The sequence below is a fragment of the Callorhinchus milii genome, unplaced genomic scaffold (assembly GCF_018977255.1).
Source record: "Callorhinchus milii isolate IMCB2004 unplaced genomic scaffold, IMCB_Cmil_1.0 Scaffold2, whole genome shotgun sequence".
Classification (NCBI taxonomy): domain Eukaryota; kingdom Metazoa; phylum Chordata; class Chondrichthyes; order Chimaeriformes; family Callorhinchidae; genus Callorhinchus; species Callorhinchus milii.
The window spans coordinates 55,540,484-55,564,203 of record NW_024704743.1 but is presented as its reverse complement, the minus strand read 5'-3'; the positions used below and the strand labels follow the sequence as shown (position 1 = coordinate 55,564,203).

Genomic DNA, 23,720 nt, shown 5'->3' with positions numbered 1-23,720 from the left:
TGGGGCTCAGTTACACAGTGTGTTGGAGGCTCAGTTACACAGTGTGTTGGGGCTCAGTTACACAGTGAGTTGAGGCTCAGTTACACAGTGTGTTGGAGGATCAGTTACACAGTGTGTTGGAGGCTCAGTTACACAGTGAGTTGAGGCTCAGTTACACAGTGAGTTGGGGCTCAGTTACACAGTGAGTTGGGGCTCAGTTACACAGTGAGTTGGAGGCTCAGTTACACAGTGTGTTGGGGCTCAGTTACACAGTGTGTTGGAGGCTCAGTTACACAGTGAGTTGGGGCTCAGTTACACAGTGAGTTGGGGCTCAGTGACACAGTGAGTTGGGGCTCAGTGACACAGTGAGTTGGGGCTCAGTTACACGGTGTGTTGGGGCTCAGTTACACAGTGTGTTGGGACTCAGTTACACAGTGTGTTGGGGATCAGTTACACAGTGAGTTGGGTCTCAGTGACACAGTGAGTTGGGGCCCAGTTACACAGTGAGTTGGGGCTCAGTTACACAGTGAGTTGGGGCTCAGTTACACGGTGTGTTGGAGGCTCAGTTACACAGTGAGTTGGGGCTCAGTGACACAGTGAGTTGGGGCTCAGTTACACAGTGAGTTGGGGCTCAGTTACACAGTGTGTTGGGGCTCAGTTACACAGTGTGTTGGAGGCTCAGTTACACAGTGTGTTGGGGCTCAGTTACACAGTGAGTTGAGGCTCAGTTACACAGTGTGTTGGAGGATCAGTTACACAGTGTGTTGGAGGTTCAGTTACACAGTGAGTTGGGGCTCAGTTACACAGTGAGTTGAGGCTCAGTTACACAGTGAGTTGGGGCTCAGTTACACAGTGAGTTGGGGCTCAGTTACACAGTGAGTTGGGGCTCAGTGACACAGTGTGTTGGGGCTCAGTTACACAGTGTGTTGGAGGCTCAGTGACACAGTGAGTTGGGGCTCAGTGACACAGTGAGTTGGGGCTCAGTGACACAGTGAGTTGGGGCTCAGTGACACAGTGAGTTGGGGCTCAGTTACACAGTGAGTTGAGGCTCAGTTACACAGTGAGTTGGGGCTCAGTTACACAGTGAGTTGGGGCTCAGTTACACAGTGAGTTGGGGCTCAGTGACACAGTGTGTTGGGGCTCAGTTACACAGTGTGTTGGAGGCTCAGTGACACAGTGAGTTGGGGCTCAGTTACACGGTGTGTTGGGGCTCAGTGACACAGTGAGTTGGGGCTCAGTTACACAGTGAGTTGGGGCTCAGTTACACAGTGTGTTGGGGCTCAGTGACACAGTGTATTTGAGGCTCAGTGACACAGTGAGTTGGGGCTCAGTGACACAGTGAGTTGGGGCTCAGTTACACAGTGAGTTGGGGCTCAGTGACACAGTGAGTTGGGGCTCAGTGACACAGTGAGTTGGGGCTCAGTGACACAGTGAGTTGGGGCTCAGTGACACAGTGAGTTGGGGCTCAGTGACACAGTGAGTTGGGGCTCAGTGACACAGTGTGGCTGTGGGTGTTGCTATGGTTACCGGTGCTGGTGGTGGTGGTGTCTGGTTGCCTGGTAACCAGTCACAGCAACATGGCGGCGGCGGCGGCGGCCGACGAGGTGAGACCCGCGGCGCTGCTCAGCTGATCACACACAGACAGAGCCGAGCACTGCAGGGCATCCTCCCCGGGCACTGCAGGGCATCCTCCCCGGGCACTGCAGGGCACCCTCCCCGGGCACTGCAGGGCACCCTCCCCGGGCACTGCAGGGCACCCTCCCCGGGCACTGCAGGGCATCCTCCCCGGGCACTGCAGGGCATCCTCCCCGGGCACTGCAGGGCACCCTCCCCGGGCACTGCAGGGCACCCTCCCCGGGCACTGCAGGGCACCCTCCCCGGGCACTGCAGGGCACCCTCCCCGGGCACTGCAGGGCACCCTCCCCGGGCACTGCAGGGCACCCTCCCCGGGCACTGCAGGGCACCCTCCCCGGGCACTGCAGGGCATCCTCCCCGGGCACTGCAGGGCACCCTCCCCGGGCACTGCAGGGCACCCTCCCCGGGCACTGCAGGGCATCCTCCCCGGGCACTGCAGGGCACCCTCCCCGGGCACTGCAGGGCACCCTCCCCGGGCACTGCAGGGCACCCTCCCCGGGCACTGCAGGGCATCCTCCCCGGGCACTGCAGGGCACCCTCCCCGGGCACTGCAGGGCACCCTCCCCGGGCACTGCAGGGCATCCTCCCCGGGCACTGCAGGGCACCCTCCCCGGGCACTGCAGGGCATCCTCCCCGGGCACTGCAGGGCAGGAGAGGAGGGGGGCAGCCTGTGAAAGCGCTGCACACAACAGAGCAGCCTTAGAGCATCCGGGGCAAAGGCAGGGAGGGCAGCACAGGGCAGTGTGGTGTTGGGCAGGGAGGGCAGCACAGGGCAGTGTGGTGTTGGGCAGGGAGGGCAGCACAGGGCAGTGTGGTGTTGGGCAGGGAGGGCAGCACAGGGCAGTGTGGTGTTGGGCAGGGAGGGCAGCACAGGGCAGTGTGGTGTTGGGCAGGGAGGGCAGCACAGGGCAGTGTGGTGTTGGACCGATGAGAGAACCGCAATGCAGAAGAAGAAAGTGCATTGTAGCATTGGGCAGCCATTGCAGTGTAGGAGAGGGCAGGTCAGAGCGATGCCACCCTTACATAGGAGCCAAAATAAGTGTCAAAAATTCAACATACCAGTGTAGTGCCAGCAATGGTAACAGTGAGAGTGCAAGAAAGGTTTGTTTGGGTAACTCTGGAAGTAATCAGTTTGGCAACATTTCATTGTAACCATAGATACAATGAAAATTATGACACACTCCTAATGTGAGTTGAAATACAGTGATTTCTTATCAGAATTCATAACAGTCATTTATCTTGTAGGTATTTGGATGGATCCATGGTCAAGCTCCTGCCTGAAGTTGCTACCATGTAGTGAAAGGCATGCAATGTTTGTGTTGATATATTGGCAACAGGATATTCGGTTTACTTTGGTCCTGTTACTTATTAAAGTTTGTGTGGCTTTCTGTGCCTAAAAATTCTTTTGTAAGATTATTCTTTTAAAAGAAACTTGAAATATTGTCATCTCCTGCTTGTGAACTGCAGTGAACTCATAGAGATAAACATTCATTATATTTGGAATAAAAATAAGGCAGATTGCTCAAATATAATCATGTCTGACATCTAAAACTTTAATTTACACTCAAGTATGGAAATTGTGTAGTCATCACTTGTGCAACATTGCCCGCTTCCATCCCTATTCTACACAAAACTTTGCTGAAATCTTTATTCACACCTTTGCCACCTCCCAACTTGACTTACTAATGCACTCCTTGTCAATCTCCCTGGATACCCCACCCATAAATTCCAGCCCATTCAAAGCTCCTCCACACACATCCCCATCTGTCCCAAATTTCACATGACTATTGCCAGGCTCCACTGTCGCCCTGTCTCCAACAGAATAATTTGAAGGTCCTCATTCTTATCCATAAAAGCAAGTTGTTGTTGTCGTATTATCCATTTTAAGATGGCAGCCAATTTGTGCACAGCAATGTTCTCAAAAACCACCATGAAGTAAATGACCAATTTTTATTTGGGTGGGTCTTTGGCCAGAACACCAGAAGAAACTCATTTTGAGTAACGCCATGAGATCTTTAACCGTCATCTGCTGTGCACAATTGCCTGCCAGTCAATTCACTTTACAGTATATTCTGTGAAGCGCTTTGAGATGTCTCATCTAAACAGACAGACAAGACCTTACTTTAATGTCTCATCTGAATGACGGCACTTTTAACAATGCAGCACGCTCCCAGCACTGCACCATAATGCATGAGTTCAAGATCCCAATGATGAGGGTTAATCACACAGTCTTCAGAATCAGAGGCAAGAGTACTACCATCAAAGCTAGTTTGATGCCTAAGAAATAAAGATAGATTGAAGAATGAAGCACATAGATTTAAAAATTGTTTTATTATTGCTTAAATTAAAAACAGATTCTAGAACTTCAGTTAAGGGCCTTTAAATGGAAGAGGCTTGCAGATGTTCATGAGCTATATCTGGCTAATGAGTAAGTAACATACGTTCAGTTTCTATTCTTTAGATTAAGTACAAGACAACACGGTAATAACAAAATGGTCTGCAGATATAAAAAATTAGACATCCCATTATAACAGTTCTGTGAAAAAAGTGACTTCTAGTTCCACTTTTCCAGTTGCAGCTTTCAAGTGGTCACTGCTGGGTCCTGCCACAGATCAGCTTGCTTCCTGCAGATGTGTCCAAAAAGCTGACCAATTGGCTGTAAGCTGTAAGGGTCCCACACTCAGGGTAACTGCAGATTAATAAGAGACCAACTTGTTAAACTCCAGTGAGGGAGGCACTTTATAATGGGGTTGGCATGTAATCCATAATCAGTTGCAGTCTTAAGGGAGCAAACAATATTTGTTCCTTTACAATTCTATAGAAATAAATAATTGACATTAAGATACTGTTCATGATATATGGACTGTTCACCAATATACAATGAACCATTAAACAAAATGCAGTAGACCTCCAACATTTATTTACCCCCAAATCCCCAGATGCTCACCCCATCTCCATTGGCACTTATTCGCAATGGGGGAAAGCAAATTGACCAACTTCTGGATAATCAGATCGCTGCCAATGTCAGATCCTGCACACTGCACAAGATAGTGATGTCAGTGGTGGTGACCTGATTGCCCAGAAGTTGGTTATTTTGGCTTTGTAAGTACCAGCTGGAGTTTTGTCTTTCTGCACACATGCAGAGTGAATGCAGAAACGACTGTGATATAATGGGGCTATATCTTCCAATACTCTTATAATAAGCATGTTGAGTTTTTGTAGTGACTGAGTATTTGTAGGCAAACATGACAGCTAATTTGAGCACAGCAATACCCCACAAACAGCCTTGAAATGAATGAGTAACTATTTCTGTAAATTATTTGAAACTCTGCATTGGTTTGAATATACAGTTATGTATGTTTTGCTGAAAGTGTAGGAAACTGAAAGCAAAAATTTTAATTAAACAAAACATTCACCTTGAAGTTAGCAAGAATTTTGACAGGTTAAAACATATTTAAAATTGTTTTTGTTTGAACCTTACATATTTAATATTTATATAAAGAATAATATGAATGTGTAAATAGTAAAATCCATAAATGAGGCATTATATAGACTTTAAATCCAAAGCACAAGTGTGTGCCAGATTACAATTAATCAATGAAACTCGACTACGGAATTTGCACTTATGCTCGAAAGCAGCATAACAAATAAACACTTCAATAAGCATTTCAATTGCCAAGAACTATTCATGCATGTGGAAGAACTATTCATACACCACATTACCCACAATTCGTGGGCATGATTGAGAAATAGTGTATTTTACTCAATACAGAAATGTCTTAAGCGAGCTGATTAATGGGAGCAGAATTGGATAGGTTTGAGAAAGAGAGAGAGAGAAATGGTAAGCTGCAATTTACCATTGCTTAGAATACATTTCTAGTTTATCCAGAGTTTGCTGATCTTAACCAGGATGGTACTGGACTACAGCAAATGGCCAAATGCCCTTGGTTAAGGAGGGGAAAATCAGCTTTTTTTTTTGCATTGTATTACTAAGCAACAACAACAACTTGCACTTATATAGAGCCCTCCATGCAGGGTAGAGTCTCAGAGAGCTTAAGCAGTGAGTCCTGCTGGAGGTGCATGTACGTGTGCTGCCGAGTAAGGGTAGGATTGGAATCATCTATAGTGTTCCCAAGATCAAATAACTTTCCAAAACTCTGAAAGCCATGTGGGTAAGTTGGCAGAGTGTGACCAGTGCAGTGGTATTGTTCTCCAGGGAAGGAGTCAAATGTCTTCAAAAGAGAAAAGGAGGGAAGAAAATAAAGTTTTTGCAGACTTTTTCAGATAAATTGCCTTTTCACCTCACAGTTCTTTGTGGACCTTGCAAAATAGCTATCATATTTGCCTCCAAAATAGCCATTACACTTGACAATAAAGCTTATTGAGATATTACACCTTAATAAGGAAAAAAAAAAGTTCTTTCCTTCCTATAGCTTTATATATAATACTAATCCTTATATATATATTATTTTACGTTATATGTAGAGATATATTGTTATAATTCATCATTTTTTGTAACAATAAAAGTATTTGTCATTTGCCTAATTTTTAGACAGCTAACAGAAGCACCTGATGTCTCGAGATTTTCTTTGCTAAAATACTTATGGCTTAATAACAACAAGGTATGTGAGAATTTTAATTCAAATTACAATACAAATTTACATTGACATAATCCCGTTCACTACGGGAGGATATTCCAAAGCACTTAATAATTGTTATTAATCCCTGACTATCCAGCGCCTTGGGACGTCCTCCCGACGTGAAAGGCGCAAAACAAATGTAATTTATTGTTGTTGTTATGAATTAATTTGAGTTGTATCAAGATTGTGCAGTAACAGCATTATTTATTTTGTTACATTGGGAATAGCCAGATGGACCACATAGGTGATTTTTAGTCTTATGCTCCTATGAACCTCAAAGACAGCTGAAGACATAATGACCCTGGACCTAATGAGGTTTAAGACACAATTTTCTTTTTTACAAAAAGAGTAAATAAAAGACCGAGAAAATCTTCTGGCAAGTGATTATTGGCATCATGCTAGGTCTGTTCAGCGTACCTGCTCTTTCCATTTATTCAGAAACAATACGAAGGAGGGTACTTATTGTAATGCTGGAACATGTTCTGAGATGACAAGATAAGAAAGCAACCTCGGATGTGAGCATTTGAAGTGGATGGGCTCAGGAATAGAGATGGATTTAATAGTAGTTGTGCACATTGTAGGTTATGCAGACTTTAAAGATTGGAGCAGTAAGTATGAAATATATGACCATAGGAAATGGATTTCCATTGGCAAAGGCGGAAAAGATTTAAGTAAAATAACTGATTATTCACTGAAAGTCTCCAGTTGTAAGACTAAGTGCAGATAATAACGATTGAATGGTAAAAAGAACATTAAGGGAAGCATGAAGTATTTATTTGATTGTGTTTTTGGTTGTCTTCTTTCTACCCCCATCCCCCGGCCGCCCCCCCACCCGCCCTGACTTGATTACTTAGTCAGGATTGTGACGCACTTTGAGATAACTTCCATACTTGAAAGGTGCTATATAAGTATAATAATAATGACAATAATCATTCTTGCATTTGAAATAGCACCTTATCACATCTTCAAAACGTCTCAAAGCACTTCACAGAATATGCTGTAAAGCGAATTGACTATATTTTATGGGTGGCAGCCAATTGCGCACAGCAGTGTCCCAGTCATGGATTGAGTTACCAAATTATTAATGTTTTTGAAGGGATTATTACCCCTGGAAAAGTGAGCCGGCATTTGACTAACAACCGGGTTCACACTTACTGCTAGGTAAAGAGAAGAGTGTGGAGTAAGAAAATTTGCCCAATGTTTCACCCAGCCTGGGAATCAAACCCAGGTCCTCTCACCTGCGAGGCAAGCTTTCTGGCCGGTGCACCATGGGTTGTCCACCACTGGTCCAGACAATGATCCTCAAAATCCTGACATTGGGCTTGAACCCACAATTTTTTGATTCTAGAGGCGAGAGTGCAACCAACTGCGTCAGGCTACTTAAGGACCTTCCCAAAGCTGAACAGTGTTGTATAGATTTTGTTCTTCACACTGACCTTCTCCAAGATGGCATCAAAGGCGATTCAGAATACTTGTGTTTACTGGTGGAGATAAGAAGGATATATTCTATTAATCCCTTAGGACTAGAAATGCAGCAGATATGCAGAGGGAGTGCTGTCAGACGCACACTGAATAGTTTATCCAGTGTTTTTGTTGACTTTTGTATCTTCTTTGTTTTAATATGGTCAATTGTTCCTTACTTTCAGCCTTATTAGTATTTTGAGGTTAAAATATTCCTGTATACTTTGTCAATTTAAAAAATGTTGTTGACTTCATGTGCTGTTATGATCTAATCTTTCGTATGTTAATTTATGGTTAAGAGAACCAATTGAGTAACAAAAAGTACAATCATTACGTTTGATGATTTTCTTTTGATGAAAGGGACAATTTTAAAATGCACAGGATCGCCTTTCACCTCAAGATTTGGACTTCATTTTCACACCTTAACACCAGTAATGTGCAGCATTATTTTTGTCATCCCAGATTAAATGCATGTCTAGTCAGCTCATTGAGGCTATAAATTCTACAAGATCACAAGAAAGGATGGAAGAAGACTCTTTGACCCATTTTCCCATCTTTCTAGTATACTCACTTTACCTTCTTTCCATAATGGAATTAATTATCTTAAATATTTTTACAATTAATCCAGTTTCACAGCCTTTAGAAACATAGGAATATAGGAACAGGAGTAGGCTGTTCAGCCCTTCGAGCCTGTTCGACCATTTAATTAGATCATGGCTGATCTGTACCTCAACTAATCCTTTCAATTTCATTTCCTACTAAAAATCTATCAACCTCATTCTTGAAGGTGTGGATTGATCCAGCCTCCATGGCCTTTTGGGGGAGAGAATTCCTGATCTCTACCACCCTTTGAGTAAAAAAAATGCTTCCTGATTTCACTCTTAAATGGCCTGGTTCTAATTTTAAGACTGCGTCCCTTTGTTTTGGATTCCCCCACCAGAGGGAATAGCTTCTCTGTATCTACCTATCAAATCCCTTTATCATTTTAAATACCTCAATCAAATCACCCCTCAACCTTCTAAACTCAAGGCAATACAACCCAAGTTTACGCAGCCTTTCATTGTAACTTAACCCTTTTAGGCCTGGTAACATTCTGGTGAACCTGACGTGCACCTTTTCCAGGGTCAATATATCTTTCCTGAGATGTGGTTGCCCAAAACTGAACCCAGTAGTCCAGATGGGGTCTGACTAATACCCGTCCTCCTATTCCATTCCAGGTAATAATTAAAAACTGCAACATTTGTGCTGAATAACTATCTTAACACCCAATATTCTGAAAACAATCTGCATTATGGCTTACATTCCCACCCCTTTGCAGTTCTCGAACGACCTGATGGTCAAACAGTACAAATAGACTAACCACCCTCTACTGATGGTCAATGACATTGTTTTCACAGTATTCATTTAATCAGAAAGTCTTATGTTCAAACATTGATCCAATGTAAAATTGCAGCTTAAATTCATTTTCTGGAACTCAATCAAGGAGTCTCACTTCCTCCCTCTCCTTGATCAAGGCCTGTTTCAAAACTTTGCCCACCCTGAGTCATCTTTCCCATTTCCACCCCTCTCAGCTCCCACCCTGAACTTGGGTGCCCAGTTAGCAATGCCGAGACTTTGAGACATCCTCCCGATGCAAAAAACACTAGAGAATTGTAAATGATATTGCATTATAATTATTGCAGGAATTGCTAAAAAGTGCTGGAAAGAGTACCTCAGGATAATATGAAATGAAGAGTCAACTCCTAATGCAAACATATTTTTGATTTTTGTCACATTTTGATAATTCTGTTAATTAGTTTGAAAATATTGAATCAGATTGTCACTTTGATTATACGGCTGGGTGAAAAATTTGGGAATCTACAGGATGTGTCCCCCCCCGCCCCCCCCATCTCTGTTAGACAATAAAGGAATATTAAAAGAGAAAGTAAGTGCAAGAGGGAATATATTCAATAAAAAAATGACCTCCCTCTCTCCTGTCTAAGTAAAATTGTTATCGAAAAAAATCTATCATTATCAGGAAAGTTACCATTCTGTTTTTTTAATGATGAATGGTACTTTTGTTCATTATTACCATAAAAGCTATGAGAAATATCACAGACAATTATCCGTTTTGTGGAGGCTATAAATAACTTGTCAAGGATTTTGATGAATTGCTTTGAATGTAGTTGCTGCAAACATTGTGATAGCATCAGCAAACTGTCCCTCAAACTTCCTATTCAAGAAGTAGGACACATATTGTAACCAATTCTTACTAATTAGTCATTGTTAACAAACAGAACTAAGAGTAAAATTGCCATTTTAGGATCAAAAGGTTAGTCCAGTTCGGAGAATAAGGTTTCTGCCAAAATCATTTCTGCTAACAAATAGAGTGCGTAATTATCTTCCAAAAGTAGACACAGATGTGTAGCAGAATGGGCCGCAACTCTGGATAAAAACCCAGCAAGATTTGCTTTTAATATAATTCCTCTCAAAATATTTCAGTATTATATATAATAGTTAAAAAATAATATTAATCATTGCATTTGATATCGAGCCATATCACATTGTCAAGGCACCTCAAAGCGCTTCACGGGATATAGTATAGAGTGATGTATGTGTATTTTGTGGGTGAATGAGACAGCAAATTTGTGCACCACAATGTCCCACATCAGCCATGGAGTGATGGACCAGTTTTATGTGGGGAATTGTTGGCCAAGACACGGTGAGAAACTTTTTTCGAGACGTGCATGGGATCATTCATCTGAATAGGCAGACAGGACCTTAGTTTAATGTTTCATCCAAAGTATGGCACTACTGAAAATGCAGCACACTCCCAGCACTGCGTTGGAATATCAGCATAGACTATATGGGTTCTAAATCCCATTTATAAGGGAGATGAGACAGTAAATTTTGCATGGCAAGATTTTTTGTGTGTAAATTTATTACATAGTTTCAGATCTAGTGCTGTTGTTTGACATAGGAGTAGAACTGAGAAACGAGTACATTTTGCATTACAAAAAGGGAAGCCTTGTAGGAGAAAAAAGCTAATTAGCTTATCAAGTTTGTTCTTTTCTTGACTATGCAAAGCCTATTGTATTGTGGACTGCACCCACCCATTCTTTGTCCTATTGCAAAATTTCAGAACAGATTCTTCCTTGTCCCAAAAGATAATGTGAGGATGTAAATTATCATTTCTTCATTTTAGATTGAAACAAATGGCTAAAGTAACCAAAATACACATTTCAACTAGTTGGTAAAGTTACCAACCTTGGCAGGGTGCGTTTAGAATGGGATTTCCAGTGGATTTCAATATCCCAGTTTCTCTTTCAGATGCTACGTTTAAGCGTTCTCCAACTCAGTGTTAACCAGTTTAACAGACAATGGAATCTGTTCCAACACAATTGCAACATCTGGTTTGGGAGAGATTACACCAGGATTGAGAACATAGGAAAGAAATATGATATTTTATGAGCAAATATTTTGGAGAAAAAGTAAATTTCCTTTTCCTTAAGTTTGGCAAAGCACAGAACGGAAGTTACAGTGCCAAAAATAACATTCTTAATTAAGATTATTATTTTTGAGAAAGATATTCTTAAAACAAAGAAAATTAGTAACATAAAAATGAACTCCAGTTTCATGGAAAATAGTGAGATGAAAACTCATTTGATTTATGCTGGTGGTTTTTGTTCTGTTTACACTGCACGTTGTTTGATGAATCTCTGCAATTTTGGCAGTATTGCCATATAAATCAACTGAAAAAAGCAGGACTCCTACTGGAGCTGCACTCCAGACACTTGGTGGTGGTTTTAAGAGCAATATGTTCACATAGGAAAGAGACAGCATGGTAGAATTGGTTCTGACTCAATTTCCCTGTGATGTGTTGTAAGCCTGCAACTGGCTGATTTATGACACAAAGACTTGTATGTTATCAAGGAACCAGCAACAACCAGCATTACATTAGCTCATTTTATGTAAATGAAATAACTTGCAGCGCTTTATATAAAGAGATTAATTGGATTAAAGAGCTGACTGCTGTTATGTAGTCAAACAAATCTGCTAATTTGTGCTTGCAGTGTTCTACAAACAAGATGAGTAGCTGCTCTTTTTAAAAAAAGGGATAAATTCGGATGAGGAGAGAACATAAAACAGAATAACTGGATCCTAAGGCAGACAGAACCTAAAATTAATGACACTGCAAAAAAAATGATAATCTAGAAAGAAAGAAATAAAAAACTTGGACTCAATAGGCAATGTTGCTATCTAGACATAATAGTCAAGTAATGGGATCTTTAATAAAATAACAAAAATCCATTACAGTTGCTGTAAATGTGTGAGGGGATGTGCAGAATTCCAAAATGAGGAATACTTTTTTTTAAAACGACCCTAGGTTATAATGTGGAGCAGGAAGTATAAATCTGGATTCCCATTTCCACAAAGTTATGCTTTCCTGCGGGCAGTCGTATCATTTTACTCCCAGCATTATATTTTTCATAAGAGTTTTATTTTGAGGTTTGGGGCTCTCTTCCTCCATCACATCAAATCAAATTTCAGTATTTATTAGGAACTGACCTGATCTGGTATTTATTTAAGATGTAATTCCAATCTACAAACATTCAGAGGCTTATCACAAAACTATGTGGAATATGTATAGATTTAGTTAACTGTTTACCATCATTCAGAAATGCACAGTTTTGAAGCCACCATAATTAATCCTACAGGAGTGTAGAGGTGGGTATTATTACACATCAACCATATGGGCTGTCCTAGCTGTTGAAGTCTGACATGACATTTCTGCCAAATCAAACGTATAAACACAGCAATGCAGCTCCACTGATGACTTAGTGCAGAACACAATTCTAACACTGGCGGGGTGGGGGGTGCGGCTCTAAAGGTGTATTTAACCACCAGCTGTGATGGCTGAGTTGTTTTTTAGGGAAGATGAGACCAAATGAGTTGAAGGCCCTTGTTCACCCCCACCTCTCTTGTGACCTTGTGGACTGACCTGCCTCATGTGCCTGACTGAGTCATGCAGATCAGGAGAATCCATGGTTTGACCCCTTGTTTGTGCTGGGTTAGCTCATCTCAGTTGGGATGGTGGTGGGCTTGCTTAAGCATATCTTGTATATATTGTAGCCCCAATGTCCAGTTCAATGACTTCCCGAATAATTTAGTTGTATAGACACTGGTGGGCTGGGGGAGGGAGCAAAATTAGCTCAGAGGAGGGGTGAACTCTCCTGTGGGGGGGTTGGGCACCACTGGACACTCTCCTGGTGTGGGTCGCCACTTTCATGGAGGGAAGCAAAGAAATTGACGAAGACATAAGTAAACATAAACAAAAAAAATCTCCAAACGCTTCACAGGATATACTGTAAAATGTTTTATTCTGTAGGCAAATATGGCAGCCACTTTGCATGCAGCATTGTCTCACAAACAGTCATGAAGTGAATAACCGTATTTATTGGGGTGTTGTTGCCAGGCCCTCCAATGTGTAACCACCAGAAAAAGTGCCTTGTGACATGAGCTGCATTTTCTGCAGGCATTCTCCTGTACCTCACATCTACTCATGATACCTCACCTCTGAGGAGAGGCAGATCGGAGCCAAAGTCTTGTGGGTTGGTGTAACCTACAGAGATTTCCCTACGGAAAACAGAGTTTACTGTAAAAGTTTACTGCTTTTTTCTCCTGAGAGGCCACAAAACGCATCAGGTTCACCATTCATTTTTCACTTGTTTTCAACCTCTTTATCTGAAACCTTTAGTCAATAATCAATGATCACAATCGAATTCTATCAGCCACCCTGCACCCGCTTTCTAGAACTCCATCCCAAAGCCCCTCTGCATTGCACCCTCTCCCCCGCATCCCCACCACAAGCTTCAAAACCCACTTTGAAACCTATCATTTCAATCACACATTTGGCCCTGTGCCCCCATCTCCCCTACAGCTCAAGCTCCCAGCCAGCTGTGTGGAGCACTTTGAGATGTCCTCTCAATGTGAAATGCAGAATAAAAATGTAAATTGTAACAGTAAACCTCCATCTCTATTAATGTACAACTATTCAGTCTGTACATGTGTTTAATATTTCGTACTCCAATATGCCTTACCATTTATCCACACAAAAAAATCATCTGCCAATGCTTAGCTATTTATTTAATTGCCTAGATCGTCCCAGAGAACTACTATGTTATGGAGTCCTGTATAGTAGTGGCTAGTGCACTCGAGAGGACCCGGGTTTGAATACCTTAGTCAACGTACCTTAATCACATGCCTCTGTTTACCTAACAGTAAGTTGGAACCCAGTTGTTAGTCAATTGGTGGATTACTTTCCGGGGGTAATAAAAATTTGGTCATTCAATCCAATCTGTTCATGGAACACTTGTGCGCAATTGGCTGCTGCATTTCGCCCACAAAATACTCAGTCAACCCATTTTACAATATATTCTGTGAACTGCTCTGAGATGCCTCAATGATGTAATAAGGTACTATATCAAATGCAAGGATTATCATTATTATTATTATTAAAATAGGGAATATCTGTGGCTGGAAAAAAGGCAATCATTCCATGCTCTAAAAAACTCAAAATATTGAAAAACTGCATCCAGGTTTAAAAATTAGTGCTTATTTGTATAGGAGAGTTTATTTTTTGGTAGCCCATTTTTTGTCTTTTTGAAAGAGCTGATGATTATAGTGTTGCCTTTGTTTTTGCTCTGTTCTTTCTCTGTGGGTGAGCGTGTGTCACATTTTCACTATGGAGCATATCCATAATCAAAGTTCCTCTGCATATTTTATTGGAGTCCTACACTGACAAACCGGACTCAATTACGAAACAGCTTGTTTTATTGTTTGTAGAGTTAGTATTCTGTACTATTCAAATCAAATGGGCAAAAGGCACTTCTTCATGGCAACCTCTCTTGTTATCTTATGATCTTGTTTATGTAACAACAGAAAAACTTAAACAAGGTAACTAAGCGCCATCATCTGGATTAACCAGCAAACTGCACTAAACAGAAACCAGTTTTATGTTTGTCCTCTGACGATTTTACATCAGACTTTCTGCAGTGCTTTTTTTTAAAAGGCTTATTTTGTTTCTCAAATAACTTTCCTAAACTGTTACTTTTGGAAACTTTAAATTAGAAATTATTGTGCAGTTGTTTCCACTTTCAAACCATACTTGTGATTGACTGAGGCTGAATATAATACGTAGTAACACTTTAATACATTAGTTTACATTTATACTGAAAAATATGCTTTGGTTCTCCTGATAATGTGGTAGCAAACAGTATAGGGAAACATATCTTAAATAACTGTTGAATAGAGAGACCAGTCCAAATTGACCAAAATAATATTATTTGGATTATTTGCATTTCAATATGTATTAGGCGACTGACTAGCTATGTAAATTTGGGATAGCATCTTTCACGTTAGGAAGACGTCTCAAAGCAACTTCACAGGATTCACTGTAAAATGTAGTAATTGTATTTTGTAGCAAATGTTAATATTACCATAGAATGTACTATAAAATATACCATAGAAATACATTTCAAATGTAGTCGTTGGTGATGGAATTTGCTCCAAACAATCGGCTTAAATTCTTGACATACATAGTAGTTGTATAATCACTAGGTATATTCATTAAGGAAAGCTAAAGTATGACTAGTTATTTCATATTTAAATATAAAAAATGTATATACTGCAAAGATTGCTTTATTCTATTAGGATCCATGTGTTCCATGTGTCGTGGAGTCCTGTAGCTCAGTGGTTAGAGCACTCGCTTTGCAAGCGAGAGACCTGAGTGAGTTCAATTCCAGGCAGGGCGAAACCTTGGGCAAGTTTCCTTACTCCACACGCCTAATAATAATCCCTCCAAAACCCCCCAAAAAATAATAAATTGGTCATTTTCAATCTACGACTGTTTGTGGGACATTGCTGTGCGCAATTGGCTGCCGCGTTCGCCCACAAATATACAGTCAATTCACTTTACAGTGTATTCTGTGAAGCGCTTTGGGACGTCCTCCCGACGTGAAAAGCGCTATATCAAATGCAAGGATTATTATTATTATTATTACCATCCTCGAGACATCTCAAAACCCTTCAAAGAATTTATTGTAAAATGACGTGACTGTGCATTTTGTAGGCTAATTTTGTTTTAAAAATTAGGCTTTTAAAACAAGGCTAATGAAATAAGCCTAACAATCCTTGCATTTGACATAGCGTCTTTCACGTCGAGGTGAGGAAATCTCAAAGCACTTCAGAGGATTTACTGTAAAGCGTAGTGACTTTTATAATTGGCGTAATAAACCCAAATCACAGCCCCACAAATATTACTTCTAATGTTAAAGGGGCTCAATAATCTTGGTGGGGGTTTATAGATATCAGTTCCTGGAATGTTATGCTATGAAATAACTAAGATCCTGGAGGAAGAAGTGCAGTTACACTGCAGGAATTGCAGTTATAATAATAATAATCCTTGCATTTGATATAGCGCTTTTCACGTCGGGAGGACGTCCCAAAGCGCTTCACAGAACACACTGTAAAGTGAATTGACTGTATATTTGTGGGCGAACGCGGCAGCCAATTGCGCACAGCAATGTCCCACAAACAGTCGTAGATTGAAAATGACCAATTTATTATTATTTTGTTTTTTTGGAGGGATTATTATTAGGCGTGTGGAGTAAGGAAACTTGCCCAAGGTTTCGCCCTGCCTGGAAATGAACTCAGGTCTCTCACTTGCAAAGCGAGTGCTCTAACCACTGAGCTACAGGATTCACTGCAGTGAAATTTATTGAGCTGCAGAATACTTTCCTGGCAGATTTCCCTGCTCTAACCATTTCTGATAAAATAATTTAATGTTCAGCTAATGATGTGGCTGCTTGTAAGACTTTGCTATGCACAAATTAGCTGCTGCGTTCATCTACAAATATGTAGTCAGTATGATTCGTTCTGAGATGTTTCGACCATGTGATAAGATGCTATATCAAATGCAAAAATGATTTTTATGATTATATTTTTGTTATCTATTATAATTTCATTTGTTATTGTTGTTGTAATTCATAGACAGTGACAAATATTGTTCCTTAATTTAGAAGGATTATGTTACCATTTCTATATTGTTTATTTCAGATTAAAAAGGTAACCTTCTCACCAGCAAACTATATCCTTTGTGAACTTTACCTACACAACAACAAACTCACAGATATAACAGGTACAGTGTACCCAGTCATCTAAATGAATGTATTGATTTTGTACTGTTATATACTAATGAATGTGCTATCGAAGAGCAAAACTGTTTTGCTGTTGTTTGTTATGACAGGTAATTGTCTTTCTATTCCACCCCAAACCATCACTTTTACTCCCAACGACACATTTTCCTCAGGATGATGTCTTGAATAGGTTTCTGTAGCACGCTTTGGTCGACCTGCTACAGGACCATTGAAAAATTACACAAGGTGTAATTTTTAAATGGATTGATATCCTGTTTTTTTTCTTGACATTATAAAGCCATCACTGAAAGGTCACATGATGGACTATATTATTCAGCCACGCAATAAGATCTGACATGATAGATAGTAATGGGACTATTTACAGACCTTATATAAACATCTTACAACGTGTTGTATTTTTAAGGTCATAAAAGCTGTTTTCCCCTTCCATCAGGTGCAGAAAAACATGTTTCCAATGAATCAAAATGATTCCAACAGGTGCAGCCACTGCACCAAATTTTGCAGATAAACCCAACATTTTTCATGGTCTAAACTTTTAAGATTATGCAAATTTTTGGGTGGAATATTCTTAAATTCAACCTTAATTTGGAAACTTCTACAAATCCTGAAAAAAAAACTAGAAAGCCAGTTTACAACTTAAAACTGAATTTAAGATTTTTTCCCAAATTCATCAATAAAGTAAATATTAAGACAATGCTTTTAATGCTAACACCATGATAAAACTCAAATGTGACTAATGAGCACTTGGATGAGCTACCAAACTTACCAAATACATACAAAACTATATCGCAATAGAAGGAAATGGAGTCAAACAAGTTGGGGAAGAGAGGAGAAAGAAATGGATAGAAATTGATAAAAATAAAAGATTGATAAGATATGCTTTGTTTCACAGGTTCCCTGAAGAATGTGAAGTCATTGCGGATATTAACATTGCACAACAATTGGCTTACTGATGTGTTGAAGACTGTGAAGGAGTTCAGGAACTTGAAGTTTCTACACACACTGAGTGAGCAAAACCACATAATTATAAATTGTGTGGACACTTTCTCTTCGAATGACTGACTGGTTGATGGTCAAGGCTGATGCAATGTGAAAGTGGCATGCTGACTTGATTTATGTCCCTGGAACCAAATGAAAGAAGTTTTGCCAAATAGGATTTCATATAGAAGATGACACTTTTAACCAAAATTCAACAATATAATAATAATATAATAATAATTCTTATATTTGTAATTCTTACAAATTTCACATTGGAGGAATGTCACAAAGAAGTTCACAGGATTCACTCCCACAAGGTCAGGGACTCTTCCAATATCTCGGTGGGGTGGGGATGGGCACCATTAATTCACTGTAAAGTGAGTGTCAGCCTTCCTAGACTATGCAAGGTCAAAGTCCCAATGTGAGGTTTGAACCCACAACTTCTGACTCAGAAGCAAGCATACTATCACTTGAACCAGGCTGACACACAATCAATCTGTAGAAGGGGATTCTTCAATGGTTGGTAAAGTTACAATATGCCCTTGAACACTGTAAAAAATAACTATGTGGACTTTTTAACTATTGAATTTCAATTACAAATGTTTGAGTTTTATTTTGATGTAACATTTCATTGTGATTTCTCCTCTTTCAGATTTATTTCACAATCCTTTGGCACTGGAACCAGATTATCGTCTTTATTTAATCTATTACGTACCTTCATTGCAGAACCTGGACCAGAGGGGTTGGTTATTATTCAAAAAAGTTTTTTTATTATCTTTGCAAATTCTAACTGTATGTGTTGTGCAAGTTCTAATTGTTGGATGCTTCATACTTTCACAGGAATTGACCAGCAGGAGCGAGAAGCAAGTGTCGCTCTCTGTAACCCAGACCGAGTTCGAGTCCGTCAATCTTTAGCTTTTGGGACAAATGCAGTAGTTGAAGTTATTGCTCAATATCAACCCAAGAGAAAGATTAGGCCTTGTCCAAGTGGGAATTTTAAATAGTTCATTTGTAATTGAATTTTTAAATTTATTTTGAACTAAAAATGCTTGGGAATCAAATGACAATAATAATATCAACAATAATAATCCTTTCATTTGATGTAGTTCCTTATCAAGTCATTAAGACGTCTCAAAGCGCTTCATAGAATATACTGTAACATGAATGGACTGTATATTTTGGGGGCGATAGATAAGTTTGTTGGTTGTTACAAATGATAATTCTTGGCAATGTTTCTGCAGCAACTTATTTATGAAAGATGCATATTTTATCATCTTTATTTTCATTGTGCAAGTGACAGGATTTCTGACAGTCTTTTGTTAAGATTAAATGATCCATCCTTTATCTTTACGTAATTTAATTAATGTTTAGAACATTGTCCACAAATATACAAAGTAATAATTGACTGAGATATTGAACAAAATACCTCAGAGATTTACTATCTTCTCTTGATGGTGAATTCTCAGTCTTTTTTGTTGCTGGGTTGAAGATTATATTTTGGATAATTTCTGAGAATTTGAATTTTGAAACCTAATTTTCATTGGCAAAAAAAGGTCCATCCAGATTCATGAATTTATACACTTGGTAAGGATAAATCCAATGTTATCAGGAGTATTTGCAATCATCTGCAATGACCGCAACCTTCCCATAAGCAGAATGTAGACACAAGGGTAGCAGAATCTTTCATAATAACAATAATAATCCTTGCATTTGATATAGCGCTTTACCACGTCTTCGAGACATCTCAAAGCACTTCACAGAATATACTGTAAAGTGAATTGACTGTATATTTTGTGGATAAAACACAGCAGCCAATTGCACACAGCAGTGTCCCATAAACAGTCAACAACAACAACTTGGAATTATATAGTGCCCTCCATGCCGGACGGCGTCTCAGAGCGCTTCACAGTAACGGATCCCGGGGCCGAGCCAGGGGGAGGGGGAGGAAGGTGACTGACCAAAGGCGCGGTCGAAAAGAAAGGTCTTCAGCTGAGTCCTGAAAGTGAGAAGAGAAGGGGCGAGGCGAAGGGAGTGAGACAAGGATGAGGATCTTGAAGTCGAGTATTGAGTCACCAAATTATTGTGGAGAGATTATTACCTGTGGAAATGCAATCTGCCAATCGATTAACAATCAAGTTCCTCCTTACTGCTAGGTAAACAAAATTGTGTGGAGTAGGGAAACCTGCCCAACGTTTCGCCCCACCCCGCCCGGGAATCGAACCCTGGTCCTCTCGCTTGCGATGCGAGTGCTCTAACCACTAAGGTCCAGGACTATGTATTCTCACCATTTGCACTAATTGGGATTGACAGCTCAGCTCCAAGGAGACCCTGCTTACTTCCCCCTCAGATTCCTCACTGAAGGATGGATCTTCTGTGATCTAGTCTAAGTGTTAACAGTAACAATCAACAACAGCCAAGTGAAAAGTACAAAACTTACCCTGCTCCACTAGGTGGCACACATCTCATCTTGAAAGACAACTTCTCAGCAGCTTAATGTTTTTTGTACTAACGTGAGGGAAGGTAGTGTCTGTGGCAGGCGATGTTGTGGAGGTGACAGAAATCTTAGCGAGCGACAGCCCAGCTCTAGGGCTTAAAGGAGAGTTGGGGGTCCCACTGCTCCACCATCGGCAGCTTTGTTATCAGCTACCACGCTCGAAACTCTGGAATTTCCAACCTCAACCCCTTTGCCTTGCGCCCTCCTTGCCTGTCTGCAGATCGCATCTGAAGATCTTCCTCTTCACCTCTTTCCTGGCTTGGGCTAAGCTCTGCCACTGTTAAGTACCCTGAGATGCTACCCTACATGAAGGACAATATATAAATGCTGCTGTTGTTGTGAGTTGAACAGGACTCTAAGTTTTCATACTGGATTAATGACGTGGAGTATGAATCCATGCAGATGAATGCCATGCAATTAGAATAAAACATATTATAAACAGTGCATTTCTCACTTTGCGTTATATGATGTATGATTTTAAAAGCTCCAAATTTAGTAGCTTGGAATTGTTTAAGCCTCCAAACTTGTTTTACTCTACATTGCAAGCCAGCAGATAAAGAAAGCTTTAATCTCATCCATGTTGGGTCGATTTGAACCTGTGTCACAGAGCTGAATGGGCAATCATGGGCAAGCAAGCATGGGCAAGATATATTGAGTCACCACAAAATACACAGTGAATCCACTTTACAGTATACATATATTGGGTGGAGTCCTGTAGCTCAGTGGTTAGAGCACTCACCTTGCAAGCGAGATTCTCAGCAGGGTGAAACCTTGGGCAAGTTTCTTTACTCCACACGCCTGATAATAATCCCTCAAGAAAAAAAACGATAATAATTTGGTCACTCAATCCTCAACTGTTTGAGGGACACTGCTGTGCGCAATTGGTTGCTGTGTTTTGCCCACAAATATACAGTCAATTCACTTTACAGTATATGCTGTGAATCGCTTTGAGACGTCTAGAAGACGTGAAAAGCCCTATATCAATTGCAAGGATTATTATTATCATGTGAAGCGTATTGAGATATGTCATTGACTTGATAAAGACACTACTTTTATTGCTTTCCAAATACATAATAAAAAATAACCTTGAAATAATTTAATATTTACAATGATATGAAATGCCATAATTGCAGTAGAAATGGAATTTAAGAGAATGCTTGTGCTAATATATTTTTTCATATCCCAATTTCAGGTCATTACAATATCGGGATGGCTCAGGTCAAGTTAGTATTCTATCTTAATTTATCATTTATATCCATATACATTTACCTTTTTAAAAAGAAAAATATGCTTTTGTTTCCCTTTCCATATATTCTGCATTCCATGGGCAAGGTAAAGCAACATCAGCCATAAAGATTAGACAGTCTCTTGAAGTGTTTTCAGACGGGATCTATATGATGGTCCTCTATGAGTGTAGAATTTAGTTGGAGGTCACATGATGTTCCCCTATCTTTGGGTAAACTATATTACTCTAACTTTCAGATTTATTTTCCTGATCCGTTTAGTTTCAAACCCAGCACTTTGCACAGATTGGTCTCAAACAATGTTGGGTCAGCTCTCAACCATTCTGCCCCTCTCCCTGGAACTCCATTCCAGAGTCCCTCCGACTTGATTCCTCCCTCACCTCGTTCGAAGGGCATCTCAAGACCTCTCTGACCACTCTTTCAGTCCTTGTGGTGCTCCTATCCCCCTCAGATTCCAGCTTGATGCCAAGCGAGCAGTGTTAAGTAATTTGAGACATCTTCCCGACATGAAAGGTATATAATTGTATTGCATATTGTACTGTAAACAGGAAATAAGGTAGACACCGAAGGAAGGCTTAAGTGGCTGTATCCTGTTCTTACATAGTGATAAACTGGGAAAACATCTAATTGACCTATCTGACCATTGCACATGACTAAACCATTGGATGGCACATTGCTGATCACATTCCTGGATGTTGGTAGGATTAGCGGTAAATATTTTCTACCAGAATTGTCTATACATCCCCACCCAGCCCCTCTCTCTAGAGGTCAATTCTATTAAATTCCCAATTCATTTTAAGTGGGATTTCAGCATAACAAAATTGATCTTAAAGCAGACTTGACTGTATAGGGAATGCTGTGATGTTGATGAATCTGAATGTTTTCTTTTAACACAGATTTTTTTATTTAACCGTTCTAAAGCAAAAGTTATTTTAAAATAAAATATTAAATAATAATAGCAATCGACTTGTTTCGGTGTGTTTCAGATTTCCTCCGGACAAAGAGCTTTCCTCAGAAATAATGAAGAGATCAATCATGCAGTTTTCCTGCATTGACTGGAAAAAAATGCCCACTGCAAAGCAGAAACGTGTAGAACGCATACCTACACTTTCACCTCAAAAAATTACTGTTCAGTTCAGATAGGGTTAGAGGAAAATGTGTTTGATACCACATGGTCAAAAATGGAATTCCCTTGTTTAAAATGAGTGACTTTTCAATCCGCAATAAACGCCAAAGGTTTGAACCTCAAAACTGTTCTTGTTCTGCATTGCCATTTGCTTACAAAATATACTACCATTTAACTACAAAATAGAGTCACTATATTTTGCAGTAAATCCTCTGAGGCATTTTAAGAAGGCCCTTTGACATGAAATGAGCTGCATCGGATGCAAGGAAATTTATTATTGCAGTCTGAGAGATTCGTTCTGCTGTATTACTACTTTTCTGCTTTACATCCAATTATCTTTTTCAATGCTTTTGATTTTTTTAAAACCAGACAGGATTCTAATGTGCGTAGAAGTAAACTCTTTGCTGTACTTAACAATCTCCAGTTTTAGTTCCTCCCATATCATTCTCAATGGTAAAAACAGCAAAGAGCTGGCAAACCCCTGACTGGCAGTGGGAGGTTAAAGTCTGAAGTTCAATTCCCAGCTTCATGTGTGTCAGTGTGTGTGTTGTGTGTGTAGCTGGGGTGGGGGTCAGCACAAGTAAAAACACACTCAGTTATTATTTCTGCACAACTTACAACAAAATACCATGCTTACAAGTATGGATTGGTTTTATTCAGGAATTACATTGATAGGTTAACATTTTGTAACTTTGTATTATTGCTGCATGTGAAACATGAAAGGTGCCCATAATTGTACACATTGCTCAAAAATGATGCACACTTAATTGAAATACAAGAATTCACATAGAGGCCACACAATGGGCATTTAAAAGACCACAAATTAACCGCTACAATTTTACAAAACTTTCACCAATATAACCTTTCACATTATGTATAAACTACCCCCTAAATGATGGTAATTATAATAATCCTTGTATTTAATACAACACCTTAAACATCACGAAGACATCTCAAAGCGCTTCA

At 40.1% G+C, this 23,720-nt stretch overlaps 1 protein-coding gene across 1 annotated transcript; it reads left to right on the top strand.

Annotated features, from left to right (window-relative positions):
- The first annotated feature begins 1,556 nt into the window (after positions 1 to 1,556).
- LOC103182655 (leucine-rich repeat-containing protein 72) lies at positions 1,557 to 22,713 on the top strand. Its single transcript, XM_042346974.1, has 9 exons — positions 1,557 to 1,583; positions 3,969 to 4,042; positions 6,167 to 6,236; positions 16,812 to 16,893; positions 17,805 to 17,918; positions 18,543 to 18,632; positions 18,731 to 18,789; positions 21,577 to 21,607; positions 22,615 to 22,713. Exons 1-9 carry the CDS (start codon positions 1,557 to 1,559, stop codon positions 22,647 to 22,649), a joined length of 582 nt encoding a protein of 193 aa, XP_042202908.1. The 3' UTR covers positions 22,650 to 22,713.
- The last annotated feature ends 1,007 nt before the right edge of the window (positions 22,714 to 23,720 follow it).